Raw genomic sequence first — 15,975 nt, 5'->3', positions numbered from 1 at the left:
TTAAAGCAAGTATTTCAAGACATGATGAGTGTTGAAACATTTGCCAAGTACTTGACCAAGCTAGGAAGACTTCGCGTTCCAACCACGTTGTGCATCGATTGTCGAATTGTAAATAATTCAAATCTGACCCTTGTGCTAATCAGACCCTACTCATAAAATATTAGATTTTGAATTAGTTTTAATTAATCAAACAGTAAAATATTAGAATTCAAATCATTTTAATTGTTTCAAGGATAGCACTCGACACGGACATTGCTCTAAATTGCACATAATTTTCACAAGTACATATTTTCTCTTTATAAATATATGAGTCTCATTTTTATAAATAAAGTAAAATTGAAAATTTGTAGTTGAGATAATACTATTTTTAGTGTTCTTTATATATACTATAATTTTTCTGTTCATGATTTTTTAGTACTGTTCATTGGTACTATTAATTTCATATTAATAGGACATTAGTCTCAATTTACATATTCATATCATTTTTAATATTTAATTATCCTTATGAGTATTTTAATTTTCATATATAGCATTTTTTCCATGAACCTTTCTTTAGGTTCATGTTGATGTGTCATATTTATCTAGGAATTTTACTAGGTTAGGATGTCTATTTAGTTACACTTCCTTCATAATAATTTCTCCTCTATGTTTAAACTTGAATTTCAGTTTTTGAATAACTGAATTTGGGGTTATAGAACTCAAGTTATGGTCAAAATACCATAACTGGTCCGTTTGCCTCTAAGCTGTCTAGAATTTATAATTTCTGGTCAATAAACTTTAACCAGTCATTTGATCATTTTATTGTTATTTTTAGACTTAGGTTCCTTCACAAGATATGTTCCTCTATGTCTTAGGGACTCCCAGCTACAATTTCATAATTTTTCAAGCTTGGTATGGTGAGTTATAGTCAGTGTATTAACCTGGACTCTCAGTCCTATAAGGGCAATAACCAACTTCAGGGCAGTATGTTTGACCCTTTTTTTAGGGTCTTTACACTTAGAATTTGGTAAAGGTGTCTAAATCAATATTGTAGCCCTAAGTATCATGTTTCCAGGTCATATTTGCACATCTCAAATGGAATTTCCTAATGGGAGTTATGGCCAAATGAACACACGGGTATCAAATGGCATTCTGGGTTCAACTTAACATTTTCCAGATTTCACTTCCTAATTTTGGCTAATATTTTCCCTAGGATGTAATGGTTTTTAGAGCTTGGTCAAAACATAAAAATTGTTGTGCTATGTCTCATAAAACTTTTAGCACTAGTTTCACTCAATTTGCAGCTTTGGAGACCAAGTTATGACAGTTTTGCTAAAACTGGTCAAGCATACCAAAGGGACAGTATTTTTGGACAATTTTTGGGTTGGCAGTTTTAGTGACCCAACTTGTGCTACCAATTTGAATTGGTTAAAGGCAAAACTGGGTTAAGTGGTCTTCATGAAAAGTGTAGCCCTATGTCTAAACTTTCCATGGGTGAAATTTTGGATCATTTGAACCAGTATAGAGAGAGTTATGACCAAATAAACACGTACTATTCATTTGGTCATTTTTTGGGTTGGCAGTTTCAGTGACCCAATTTGTGCTAACAATTTGAATTTGTTAAAGGCAAAACTGGGTTAAGTGGTCTTCATGAAAAGTGTAGCCCTATATCTAAACTTTCCATGGGTAAAATTTTAGGTCATTTGGACCAGTATAGAGAGAGTTATGACCAAATGAACACGTACTATTCATTTGGTCGTTTTCTAGGTTGGGTGCAGGAAAATCCGAATTTGAGCAGTATTTAGGTCAAGTTTTGGACAGAATTTGGGCATGGTTTCTTCATGGAAAATGGGCTATTTTGGGTCTAGTTTCACCTCCAATTGGCCTCATACCAATTGGGGTCACACAATTTTATTTATGGCCTAAAATGTACACTGCCCTCAACAAACACAACCAGAAAATTGACACTTCCAAAACTTAATCTCCTCCAACTTTCTTACTTCAATTTGCATGCAATACACTTCTATAAGCAACAATCTCATCCCAATTAGGTCAAATTTCAAGCATTTACACAAAATCTCCAAGTCATGTACACAAACCCTAATTTTCAAGTTTCAAACTCAATCAATTCAATCCCTTTTCACTTCTCATACATATAATCATATCAATCATCATCTCTAAACTCATTTACATTATTTAAACACAATAAAGCCCAACACATTTCATGGCTGCCAAAATTTGGGGACATCATGGGTTCATGAATTTCTTGTTAATTTCTTGAAATTTCCACTTATCTCAAGTCACTTTCAAGTATTAAAAGAAGAAGGAAGGGAGAAAAGCACTAACCTCTTGTGACCCAACTTGAAAATTTTCTCAAAACTTCAACTTTCCTTCTCCCTATGGGTACCTAGAGCTTCCTTATGATATGGGCTAAATTTTTAATGAAGGGGACCATGCGTTTTGGTGGATAAATGAAGAGAAACTCAAGCTCAAAGCTTGAGCAAAAATGGTGGAGGGGGGAGAACATGGAGACGGCAAGGAGAGAGAAGAGGAAATGAAGAAGACTTGTGGTTGGTGAATTTTTGTCTCTTGTGTCTTATATATATATATTCTATAATTATTGTACTTTATTTTTTTTAAAATGCCATAAGTCTATTTCCTTTCTTTTCTTTTCTTTCCTTTTCTTTTCTTTTCTTATTCTTTCTCTTCTCATTTTCCAAATTCAAATTCATAAATTTAATTTATGTTAATTATTTTATTTCCTAATTTTAATTTGACATTTGAGTCAAAATTCACCTCTAGGGGTAAAATGACCAAAATGCCTTTCATGGTGCTCATCGGGTTATTTTTATTATTTTATACTAATTTATAAATTCTCTAAACTTTAATTTATTTTTCTCAAAATTTTTTTTTCCTATATTTTTTTTAATATTTATTTCATTAATTTATGTCTCCTCACTATAGTTTAAGTATAGTTCCAGACATCTTGACTGTCCGAACAGACATTAGTCGTCGGAACAGTAAAATGTACGGACTACTTACGTTGAGGGCGTTACAAGATCTAAGTTAATTAAGTCCAATTTCTTGATTATCTATCACAAGGTTTTCTCCTTTCGGTGCCTCAACCATGGATTAAGAACAACACTTAATGGGATCCTACACTAAGCATGTCATTGAGCACACAAGAAATGAATAAAACTCATTAAGACCACAAAATATGGATTACCCAATCAAAATCCATAAAATATCTCAAATATTACATCCCTTACTCCAGAATCAAATGAAAACTACTCACTGTCCATAATATTTACAAGATATTCTGAGTTAATAAGGAAATAAAACATTAATCTAAGCTAAGAAATAAGAAACCCAATACTAGAAAGGTAGGAAATGTGCAAGAAAGGAAAGAAAACTCCAAATCTGGTTGGAAATGGAGGGAGTGACATTTTTTACTCTTCAGCTGCTGCCCTCTTCATTTTCCTTTTCCTCTCTTTTCCTCCTCTCTTTCTAAAATGGGATAAGGGTCTATTTATAACTTTTTTTTTTCTGACAATGAGCCCTAAAATGGTGTGTTTGAGGTGTGATTTTCTGAGGAAATCTTCTGCCAGCTCATTATGAAGTCTTTGTGGGACTGTATAAGTGAACTGCATAAGTTATGCAGTCCCTTATGCAGTTTTCGGCTGGTTTCTGGCTCTCTTGTGCGAAACTGCATGAGCGAGGTACAAGACTGCATAAGTTATGCACAATTCTGTGAGGTTGCATAAGGGAGGCACGAATCTGCATAAGTTATGCGGCAACTTATGCAAATTTCGGCAGGTGTTTGGGACAGTTTCTTCTCCTTATGCAGAACTGCATAACTTATGCGGCAAGTTATGCGCAATTTGGCCAATGCATACTTCAACTTTAAAACTTGTTTTTGACATCTTTGGTTGTAGAAATCACTCCTCAAAAGTAAAATTTCTTTTTAGTCCTTCAAAAGCACCATTTTTCCTACAAAACAAAGTAAAAATTACAAATTAATCCAAAATTGACAATTATGAAAAACTAACTAAATAACTAATGAAATTAGCTAAAAGTGACTAATAATCAAATAAAATAGCTATGAAATTAAATCTAAATGACTATGCAAAATGTATGTATCAATAATCAACTTTCATATAATTTAATTAATATTTAATTATTTCATATTTTTAATAAATATTATTATTATATTGTTATATTTTCTATTGTGAAATCTTTGTTAAAAATTTTGAAAGACAAAAAGTGTAGTCTAAATAAAAAGTTATAAAAATAAAATATAAAAATTTGACTTATTTTTAATTAGTATGTATTAATTTTTATGTTAATAATTTAATATTTTTTATTTTATTTTTCTCAGATTAATTAATACTTATTATTATTATTATCATTATAATTAATTTATAACTATTGAATTGAAACAGCTAAATAAATAAGAAATATTTTACTGTTATAAAAATTGAATTTAAGTAAAGATGACTAAAAAAAATAAAGTTACAATATTAAAATTATAGAATCTATTTTTTGAAAAATAATATGTATTTTAACATTTATTATTTTAATAAAAAGTGATGATATTTTAAAATTTTAATTTTTATGAACTATATTTATCTTATATCATAAATTTATGTAAAACGTTAATATTTTTTGAAAGAATTATTTTATGAAAAATATATTAAATTAATAAAAAAATTTACTTTATAAAAATTTAAACATATAATATTTTTAAAAAATAATATAATAAAATGTTATTTTTAATTAATAATAATGTTATATATTTTTATTATTATTAAAATTAAATAATTCAATTCATTTTTAGTAATTTAATATATTTTTTATCATATTAATATTAAAAATTTATATTTATATATTTTTTTAAATAACATTATTTTTTCACTAATCTAATATATTTTCTGTAATCTAAAAAAATTAATTTTTATAAATTATAAGATAATATATAAAAATTTCATGAAATTTAAATTATTGTTTGAATAAAGTAATTTTATTATATTTTAATGAAGTAATTATAGAAACTATTATTAATATATGTATAAAAAGAATTAAATAGGTATTTTAATTATTGACACCATAAATTAACTAAAATTTTATTATTATAACAGATAAAAATTAATTCAAATTAAATTAAATAAGAGAGAAATTTTAATTAAAAATTAATTTAATAATAATAATTTATCTTATTTAGAATGTGATTAAAAATTAAATAAAAAAATAAAAATTATAAATTATTCATACATCGGCATTATGCTAATTTTAATATATGACGAGTGGTGCAACAATTGATGAAAAGTTGGTGGTCATTGCACCTTCGGTTTCTTTTTATCATTATAATAATATTTTTAGCTAATAAAAAGAAAAAAAATTTTAAAAAAAAAGTGGTTGATGAAGGTAGGAAGCTCAACTAAAGGAAATAGAATGGTATTCTACTGTTATGCTGAAATTTTCCCCATATATATATATATATATATATATATATATATATATATTATTTTAGAAAGGCATATTGGATAAAAAAAATCTAAAATTTTTAGAGTATTCATGATTATGGTCAAAATTTTATTTTGTATGTATTATAGCTGAATCATAATTAATTGTCACAATTGTAATTAAATGACTAAATTAGATTTGAGAAAGTTAACGATAAATTATAACATAATCTCTAAAGTTTTATTTAATTAATAAAATAGTCCTTAAAATTTTATTTGATTAACAAAATTGTCTATTGATTTAAATTATATATTTAAATATTTTTTTATTATATAAAATATATTTAGAATATAAAATATATTTTATATTTATTTTTAGTGAAACTTTATAGTAAAAATTTATTTTTATTAATTAAAATATATTTTAATAAGATAAACTATTCAAAAACTACATATTAATAAAGTAATCACAAAATAATCATATTTGGAATAAAAAGAAATAATCACTATGTTTGGATGAGAGGAAAGAAAATAATTGGAGAAAAATAAAAGAATACAACGATTAAAAGGAATATATATATATATATATATATATATATATATATATATATATATATATATTTGGATATAGAAAAGAAATATTGAAAGGAAAGTTATTTTTTGAAATAATAAAATTATAATTTATCCTTAAATATTAAAAATAATTTATAAAATATAGAGATAATTTTGTGATTTTAAAATGTTGAGGGCATATGCATAATTATAAAATGCTGATTCCAATGCTTTGCACTGATTATCAGAGTTGTAAATAATTCAACCTAACCTTGTGCTAATCAGACCCTACTCGTAAAATATTAGAATTTGAATTAGTTTTAATTAATCGAATTTGAAAATGCGTAGTTAAAATAATTCTATTTTTTAGTGCTCTTAATATATACTATAATTTTTTCTGTTCGTGAGAAAGAATATGTGTTGAAAGAAAGGTTTTCTATTTTGGTATGTAATTAGTTGGTTTGAGAGAATATCCAAGAAAGTGAGGCAAATGTAGAAAAGTGAAAAGAGAATGTCAAAATCGAAAAACTAAGCTGAAATAATAGAATTAGTTCATTCGATTCCTTTCATTACCTCAGCATGTTTCTGTTTTTATATTTTTTCAGTTCAATTAATTGATTATTTTTGCTTGATTTCGAATTGAACCAACCGATTTCAAGCTAACAAGCAAGTGCTCAACCACCGAGCTATTAGCTCAATGGTTCAATCCCATTATCTTAGATTCATAACCAAAATGGTATCATTTTCAATGAACAAGAAGTCATTTATTCTGCCTTTTAAAGAAGGCAAGAAAAAGTGTAGCTAGACAGTATGTATTAGATTCACACTTCCACTTAAGACTTGACTCAGACAAAGCAAACTAATTCCTTTATTTTGCCGTATAAAAAAGGCAAGAAAAATTGTTTCTGGGCAGGCCACACAAGACTTGACTCTATTAAAGCAAGCGATTCAAGACATGATGAGTGGTGCAACATTTGCCAAGTAGTTGATCAAGTTAGGAAGCTCAACTCAAATTATTATACAACCTGGGTCTATAAAATACTGACAAATAAGATTGCCAACTGAAATATACATTTAAAATCATATAGATTTGGTGACACATCTCAATATTCATTACACAATTAAAAATTAATTATTATAGTTTCACCCCAATCAGAGCAGTCTGATTGATTTTTCTTCATCTTTAAGGTAGGGGTAATGATGATGGTGAGGTCTTAAGTTCTTCATCTACCTATCCGTTTTTACTCAATCCATTAATTAGGCCTCCACAAAATAAAAAGAAAATATTATAGTTTCATACATTATTGCAATTGGAAATTCAAAATCATTTAAAAAAATTATTATTTTAATGTTAATAAAAATAAATTTTAAAAATTAATCATTTCAAAAATATTTATAATTAATATATTTAATTTTTTAATTATTACAAATTTTTGTGATTAAAACTTTAATTTTTGAGATCAACTGTAGCATAGTTGCAATGACTGAAGCATTAACTTTGACCAACTCGACAGGATGTTAAAGGTGAAATTTTGTATTGGAATCATATAATAAATTCAACCTGTAGAATTTATAGTGACGACAAAATATCTCTCAATATCATGCTTATTTCTATAGTAAATTCATAATATATTTTATATGATTTTGCTCATTATCTTTTATGCTTTGAAAATATTTAGAATAAATATAGATTTGTGAAAGATTAGACTCAAAATCTCTTACATAAGAGGCTAGTGCTCAACCAACGAGCTATTACCTTAGATTCATAATGGCCAAATAACTAGAAAAGTTATAACCTTTTGTAAACTTTTTCAATTTTAATTAAGCCTTTTAATTTTATCAATTTAATACTCAAATTTTCATATTAATTTCAATTTTAGTGGTTAGTTTAATGGGATGATTCAATTGATAAAAATAATTCAAATATTTATCTACATTGTCAATATTGGTCAATCCTTTTAATTTTTTACTAGTTTTAGCAATCATTTTCAAAGGATAAAAAATATCATTTTACCAAATCAAAATTTTATTTTAATTAATTTCTCTCCGTCTTATACACACACTTATTTTATGAACACATATTATTTTGAATATTGTAATTAGATTCTTTGATTATATTATTTACACTCATTTTATATTTAATTTTTTTAGCTTTTTCATTTATATTGCTTAATTATTAAATACTTCTCTATCAATACGAAATTTTCTGAATTAAAAATCATTGAACAAATTAATAAAATCAAAAGGATTAGAATTATTTTTATTAATCGATGAATTTAATTGTTTTAATTAAATTTATTACTAAAATTAAAAATATATAAAAATTTTAAGATTAAAATTATATATGAAATTAAAAGATTTTAATTAAAACAAAATTTTTTATTATTATTATTTAGCCATTCATAATCAAAATGGTATCATTTTTCATGAACAGCAAAGTCTTCCATTATGCCTTTACAAAGAAACGCAAGAAAAAGTGTTTGAAGTTATATATATACATACATATATGTATAATAATAGTTGATTAGCTAGGGAAAAACATACTTACGGATCAATGTCTCGCCGATATTACCGATTTTGAATATCAATTTCTATCATATATCTTGAATTCAAAGTAGATACAATGTAGAAGAAAATTCTCAGTTTGCCTAATGATGATTTTCAATCTCTAGAAGCATCTCAACTACTTGGTTCATGGTGGGTCTAGCGTCTTTGCTTTCCTCCACGCACTTCAATGCCACTCCAATTAGACCTTCCAATTTCTTCCTATCATAGTCCGTTCCAGTGGCGGGATTTGTGATCTCTTCAACCCAGTAACTACTCCTTGCAGAAGCTCCATGTTTCTTCTCTTTCACCCATTCGACCAACGTCTTGTGCTCCACCTCTCCCCCATTATCAGCCATCGACGGGCTCCTTCCGGTCACCATCTCTAACACCACCACCCCATAGCTGTAGACGTCCACTTTGGAAGTGATGGGCAGATTAAATATCCACTCTGGAGCCATGTAACCTCTTGTTCCTCTTATCATTGAGAAGCTTGATTTGTGAAGCTCATGACCTCTGCTTAGTAGCCTAGATAGACCAAAATCTGATAGCTTAGGCTCATAGTTAGCATCCAAAAGTATATTCTGTGGCTTTACATCACAATGTAGAACCCATTCCAAGCATTCTTCATGCAAATAAGCTAGGCCTTTAGCAGTGCCCAATGCAATTTTAAACCTCTTTTTCCAATCAAGTTCCATGGAAGAGAGGTTTTTAGCTAAGGATCCCTTCTCCATATTCTCGTAGACCAAAAGCCTATGCTTTTCGTCTGCACAGTATCCCCACATCTCTATCAAGTTCATGTGATTAAGCTTCCCAACAGTGCTTACTTCTGCTAGAAATTCAGCTTTTCCTTCGCTAGCATCGTGTAGTCGTTTGATTGCTGCAACTCGCTGATCATCTAATATCCCTTTATAGACAATTCCGGTCGCTCCTCTGCCAATTTCTTCACTGAAATTTCTTGTTGCTGCCTTAAGCTCTGAGTAGGTAAATCTTCTGAAACCAGTAGCAACAAGAAAGTAGTCTTCAGAAGTTGCATCTCTCTTTTGCCGGCTTACAATGAAGTAAAGCCACACCAAAACCATGGCAAGAATCTCAACTATCCCAACTGTAGTAACAAAACCAAGCAAGAATTTTTCTGACCTGTTTCCATCAGTTTTAACATACCTTCTCTCAAGCTGCTTAGTAGCTTCAGCAGGACAATCTAGAGTGAGTTCTTTAGCTGACCAGTCTTTGTAAGGACTTGTTTTTGGCACTTTCAAGTAAAAATCTCCTCTGAAATTTGGCGTAGTATATCCATTTAGCAATTGTAACTTCGGGAAACAATAAGGAACGTTGTCAGGGTGGTTCTGGAAGACGTATTTTAATGCGAAACCTTTGCAATCATATCTTCGTAGGCATACTTCCTTGCACATCTCCAGAGTATAATTCTCAAAGTAACCAAAATCATAACCATACATTTCAACGTGAGGTAATCGAATGAATATAACCTCGGTTTCAACACTAGAAACCAAAATTTCTGGTTCGCATCCTAAAGACCAATCAGCAGGATTTTTAATTTTATATCCTGGGAGGCAAGAACATTTCCTACCAAAGCTAGGAACATATTTGCAAACACTATTAGGTCCGCAAGCTGCATGAATCTTGCATGGTTGAGCAAAGGCTTGCCATGAAATTACCCAGCTTCCGTTCTCATTCTCTCTGCTGTACAGTCGAAGATTACCATCAAAATCAAGGGTCAATCTTCGCTGAAGTTGAACTCCATAATCCGCAGAGAAGAAAGTGAAATTATCTGATGAAATAAAATTGCCAAATGCGTCAAGTAAAGCGATTCTGCTGCTGTTGTACGATGATCTCCCAGCTTCCCGGCTCAGAAGCCAATGGGCTGGCCAGAAAGCACTTGAAACTTCAGGACCATCATAAACAAGACGAAGAACATTATCGTCATCGAAAGCTAGCTTGTAGAAACCAGAAGAAAAGTTTGTCAAGCTTCTTGAAGAAACAAGAAGTGAGTCTCTGTTGAGTGGCTGCAGAGGAAGAAGGGTATCTGTAGGTGCATCAAAGCTTTGCCATAGAATGACGCGGTTTGTAGTAGTGATTAGAACGAGATTACCAGTATCATAAAGCTGCAATGAAGATGAAGAGAGTGAGAAAGTGTTGGAGGCCCAAACAACTGATTTACCAGCATCAGTCAATATGAGATTTCCAGTTTTAAGCAGAGATAGCTTTGAGTTTCTACCATTAATGGGTGCATCTCGGTTAGCCATCCAGACTACCGTGCGACAGTTAGAACAATAGGGTTCAGTGAACCATATAGCAAAGGAATAAGCATTTTCCCCAACTGGGTAAAAACCAGCTGTGAAAATGGCATTAGGTGAAATCAAAACATGATCTGGCCTCTCTACGGAGAGAGATGATCCTTCATTTAAAGTGATATAATCATTATGATGAGTTGATGATGATGAAGATGCAGACGGAGGGGATGTAATCAGACAGAAAACAATCAAGATGAAAGGAGCAGCCATATGTACAGAACTTCTGTGAAAAATGTGAAAAGGAAGATTGTGCTTCATCTGCCTTGTCAATGGCATTTATGTACTGTGGAATGAAATTGATGAAGGGGATTGGTGTGCTTGAACAATAAACAAAAGACCCAAATTTTATTTTAGTTTTCCCTAATATAAAATTTTTTTTTAGCCTTTTTCCTATGGCTAGAGTGAGAGATTAATTGATTTTCATTCCTTGATTTAATTAGTTTTCTATTTAATTTTGGTTAAATTTAAATATAATTTCATAAATAATTCAATAATTTTAAAATTTACGAAATAATATGGGTTTTTTTATAATAATAAATTTCCTTTTTAAAATTAAAAAAATTTTATAAAAATACTATCTAATTAATTTTAGAACTGTAAAATTTTGAGTTTAAAACATATGATAGAATTCAATCATAAAAATTAATGAAATAATTTATAAATAAATTATATAAAAAAGTTAGGAATTTAATTCATAGCTCAAATTTTAATTAAATATAGCTCTTTCAAAATCACTAATTCAAATTATTTATTCAATATCTTTCACTAAAAAAACTTTTCCTATTAAAAAAAAAAAAACACTATGAAGTCACAATATTTATATTATGACTATTGCTATACTACTAAAAAAAAAGGAATTTTTAATTAATTCTTTTATAAGTAAATTTAATCTATCATGATATTTATAAATTAAACTAATCAAATACTTCATAATATTTATATTTATTTATAATTATAGAAATGTTAAAAAAATTAAATAGTATATTATTATAAAATATTTAATTTTTTTAATTTGTTTATAAATAATGTGATAGTGAATTTATCAAAAAATTCTTTTATTATGTAAAGAACTTTTATATAAACAGGCTACTAATCAGCTAAACAACGTAACGTTTGTCCTATTCAAAAATATTAATTGCTATATTATTTAATTCTCATTTTTTTATTTTATTAACATATTAATTTATCATTAATTATAATAAAATATTAAAATATTCTTAATTCTATTTTCAATCAAAACGTTTAAATCTTTAAAATTTTATTTTATTAATAAAATAATCTCTTCATTCTCTTCCTTTAAACTTTATAAGTTAATATATTTTATAATTAATAATTATACATATTAGATCTACAATATAATATATTATTATTATTTTTACATGTCAATCACGTTAATTTTTATTTTTTATTTCAAGAAAAATAAAATTTAGACTATAGTGATAAATTATAGTTTTATAAAAGAATATAAAGAAAAAAAAAGCATTTAAACTATCTTTCATTTACATAATAATCCATTTTTCATATTATGCATTTTTTTAATTTGTTCAATATATTTAAATTTTGTTTCACCAAATTTTTAAATATAGTTAACATAAAATTTAAAATATATTTTAAATATATAAAATATTCAAATATTTTAAATATATAAAGTATAGTAATTATTGCCAAATATATTTTAAATATAATATATATTTAAATATAGTTTTAATTTTATATTTATTATATTTAAAATGTATGTTGTCCCTTGAAATAATCCAAGAGGGGTGAATTGAATTGTAATTAAAAATTTGAAAGCTAAGATGAAAATTAGCAATTTAAAGAACAAGAATGGAGGGAAAAAATTGAAATGCACAAGAAATTTATTAAAATTCAGCTTTAAAAACCTATATCTTCTCTTCAAGCTCTTCTTGAGAGTTAACTCTACTAATCAATCTTCATAGGGTGATGATTAATTTTTTTATTATTCCTTGAGACTAAACTCTACCTCTCTTACGATCTTTTTTTCACCAAAGAGTAACTTAATATTGTACAACCACTATTTAATGAAGAGAAATAATAAATTTACTGAACAACTTCACTTTCTATCTCAAAACAATAAAAAAAATTACAATTCAAAAGAAATCTCAAAGAATTAAATGCTTTAACTCAAGTTATAGATAAAGAAAGTGTGAAAGAGGATTCTAATGTAATAAATTCATAAATAAATGGTGGCTGTAACTTTCTCTAGATACAAAAAACTTTTATTCATAGTTTTAGTATAAACATGACCGTTGTTGTTCAATCACTTAATATATATATATATATAAATATATATTCTAAAAACTTAGGTTCAGCTGTCGAAGTCCTTACTTTAGGCTACCAAAATCCCTTCAGCTAGAATGTCATTTTTGAAAAAAGACTTTTGCCTACCTAAAATCCTAGTTTCGTTTGCCTATAGTGCTTTTGCTCTGATTCCCCAAAAACTTAAAAAAAAAAAAAAAAGCAATAACTTTTAACATAGAAATCGGATTTCTAATCCATTTGAAGCTTTGGAAAGTAAATTAAATGTAACTTTCAACTAAAATGCTTTCCCAAATTAAATTTTTCATTTTTTAAAAAAGTGAACATTTTGATTTGTTCCCTTTTAATTAAGAATTTCGTGAAAACTAAGTTATGTAAAATTTTCTATATAAATCTAGACTTAAACCAATACAAATAATTGATTGAAATTTACAAGATGGAAATAAAAAAAGTTAACATTGTAGGTTTATAGAAAGGCTTTGCTTCCTCTTCTTGCTTTTTCATACTCATGATTTTGAAGCAAATTATGATATTAAATTTTGGAAGCCTACAAACTCATCACAAATATTTCCAATATAATTAGCATTACATTACTTGTTTAGAAACTTGATTGCATTATTTTTGAAGTGCTGCAGTGTCCTCTGCAAGGCGAGGAATGGCAATACTGAAGTATACTTTCAACTTCTTCCCCTGGAATGCATCTTCGGATAAGTCCATCATTGCATCTTATTTGTGGACCCCTATTTTTGTACCCTATGAGTATGTGTATTGAGGTTGTGAAGAACTCAATGATGAAAAATTTGTATGATTGTGAGATATATTTAAAGACATTGAAAATGAATAATCATATGCATAGTATATTTCTTGGAGAAAATAATTTTCAAGAGTAAAAAATGTTTAATTAAATTTAAATAAAATTCATTTTTTAATTTAATTTTAAGAATTTGTTTTATTAAAAAACCTAATTGGATCTAATTGGGCTTTCTAAGGCTAATAAGGCATAGTATGGTATTTTGATAAAATAAATAAAAGCCCACAATTCTTTTTATTTTTAAAGGAAAATAAAAATTAAATAGAAAGTTTTTTCTTTAAGACTCATTGTATCTTCTTATATAATTACATAAACTTCTTATATAATTTTCTCTTTATTTCCAGTCTCCACGAAAGAAAGAAAGAAAAAAAAAAGAAAGAAAGAAAGAAAAAGAAAGGTGTGATTTGGTAATGCGTATGGGTATGTTGAGCCATTAAATATTTAATACTTTTATCTAATATCTGATCAATAGGTAATACACATCTTTTCGTGTCCAAGCATAAACATTTAGAGCATAAAATTTATAGAAACTAAATTTATAGACAGCTCAATATTAAAAAAAAAAAAAAGTTTGATTCATACCAAAATAAAGATTAATCTAATACCATTTAACAAAAACATACTGAACTTAATTAAAACTTTTAAATGATAACTTTTAATACTTAATTTTTTTTAATTTTTTATCAAATACATTAGTGTTAAAAGAATTGCTTAAGTCTTTTTCGGAATTTTACCTAATACTGATGTGGACAGCAACTTTTTTTTTCAATGCTTTCACAAAAATGAAAGAAATAAAGAAAAAAAAATAAAGGAATAGAACTTAGGTGAATCCAACCCATGGACATGCATCAATCAGGCTGTCCTTACATCATCAGATATTAAAATGCAAGTAAAATAAATCTTATTTATCAGCTAGAAAAAGAGATGTAAGTGTGCACATGTATGCCAGAGGGGCAGAGACAACTAAAAAAAATTCCTTTACACATTCAATGAAACAACAACAAAGGAAATTCCAGATTACAACTCAACAATTGATTTGTAATTAGTTTGGACCAACTTTTCATTCTCTGTCTGCTCCTTGTAATTTTTCCTCTTTTTTCATTATAAATATTCTAATTTTATAGGGATTCATTTATAAATAGTTTTAATTCTATGTATCTAAATACAATTTTTGTAAATACTTTACTTTTCTATGATAGATATTGCATTTTCTTAAGCAAATAATGCAGTCTTGAATTATTTCTGATTATATTCTTAATGACTATTTAATGACATAATAAGCATAAACCATCTCATCAAACTCATTAAAATCAAATATAAAATGAAATTAGAAATAATTTTTCAACCTTGGAGTTGTCAAAATCATAAAAATAACCCCAGCACTTGTCCACTTCAATCCAAACCATCATCACATGGTTGTCCATTTGCTCATTCACACATGCCATGTTCCGAATTATATTAATGTTCTCTCTTGTCATTTGCATCTTTTTTAACACAGACTAATTCTTCTCCCCTATAGTTCAAATACAAGTCAATACTTTTGAATCTTGATCCCGTAGCTCTAAATTAACATCTTCTCATATGGATACCCTCTTGTCCCTTTACGTTAATCCCTCAATTATTTAATAATCATCTGTATTTGACCATTTTATCATTGTGTCAGAAAAATTAAAAAATGCGAAGCTCATATCTAAAAAACTACACGAATACAATACCAGACTTGAATTTTCTATACAAAGTAAATTAAGAAAAGAAAGAGAACGCAAGAAATTCGATTAGAAATCTAAAACTAAAATCAAATAAAAAAATAAAATCAAATTACTTACCTATTGAGCGCTGAAACCAGATGCAGGAAATTGAGAAGAACAAATTACTGTCGAGAGCGCTGAAACCAAATTACTTACGGTGGTGGATTGTCACAAACGGAAAGACGGAGCAATTCCCCACTGTCGAAAAAGAGAGAAAAGAGGAAGAGCCGTTTTGAAAGAGAGGAGATAAAATACGGCTGTCGACATTAGGGTTTTAAATCTTAAAA

At 27.7% G+C, this 15,975-nt stretch overlaps 1 protein-coding gene across 1 annotated transcript; it reads right to left on the bottom strand.

Moving 5' to 3' along the window:
* Positions 1 to 8,568: 8,568 nt before the first annotated feature.
* On the bottom strand, positions 8,569 to 11,059 carry LOC131171815 (putative receptor protein kinase ZmPK1). The gene has a single exon (XM_058131795.1). It carries the CDS (start codon positions 11,057 to 11,059, stop codon positions 8,642 to 8,644), a length of 2,418 nt encoding a protein of 805 aa, XP_057987778.1. The 3' UTR covers positions 8,569 to 8,641.
* Between the last annotated feature and the right edge of the window lie 4,916 nt (positions 11,060 to 15,975).

Source organism: Hevea brasiliensis, chromosome 13, assembly GCF_030052815.1.
Source record: "Hevea brasiliensis isolate MT/VB/25A 57/8 chromosome 13, ASM3005281v1, whole genome shotgun sequence".
Classification (NCBI taxonomy): domain Eukaryota; kingdom Viridiplantae; phylum Streptophyta; class Magnoliopsida; order Malpighiales; family Euphorbiaceae; genus Hevea; species Hevea brasiliensis.
This window is presented reverse-complemented; position numbering and strand designations above follow the sequence as displayed.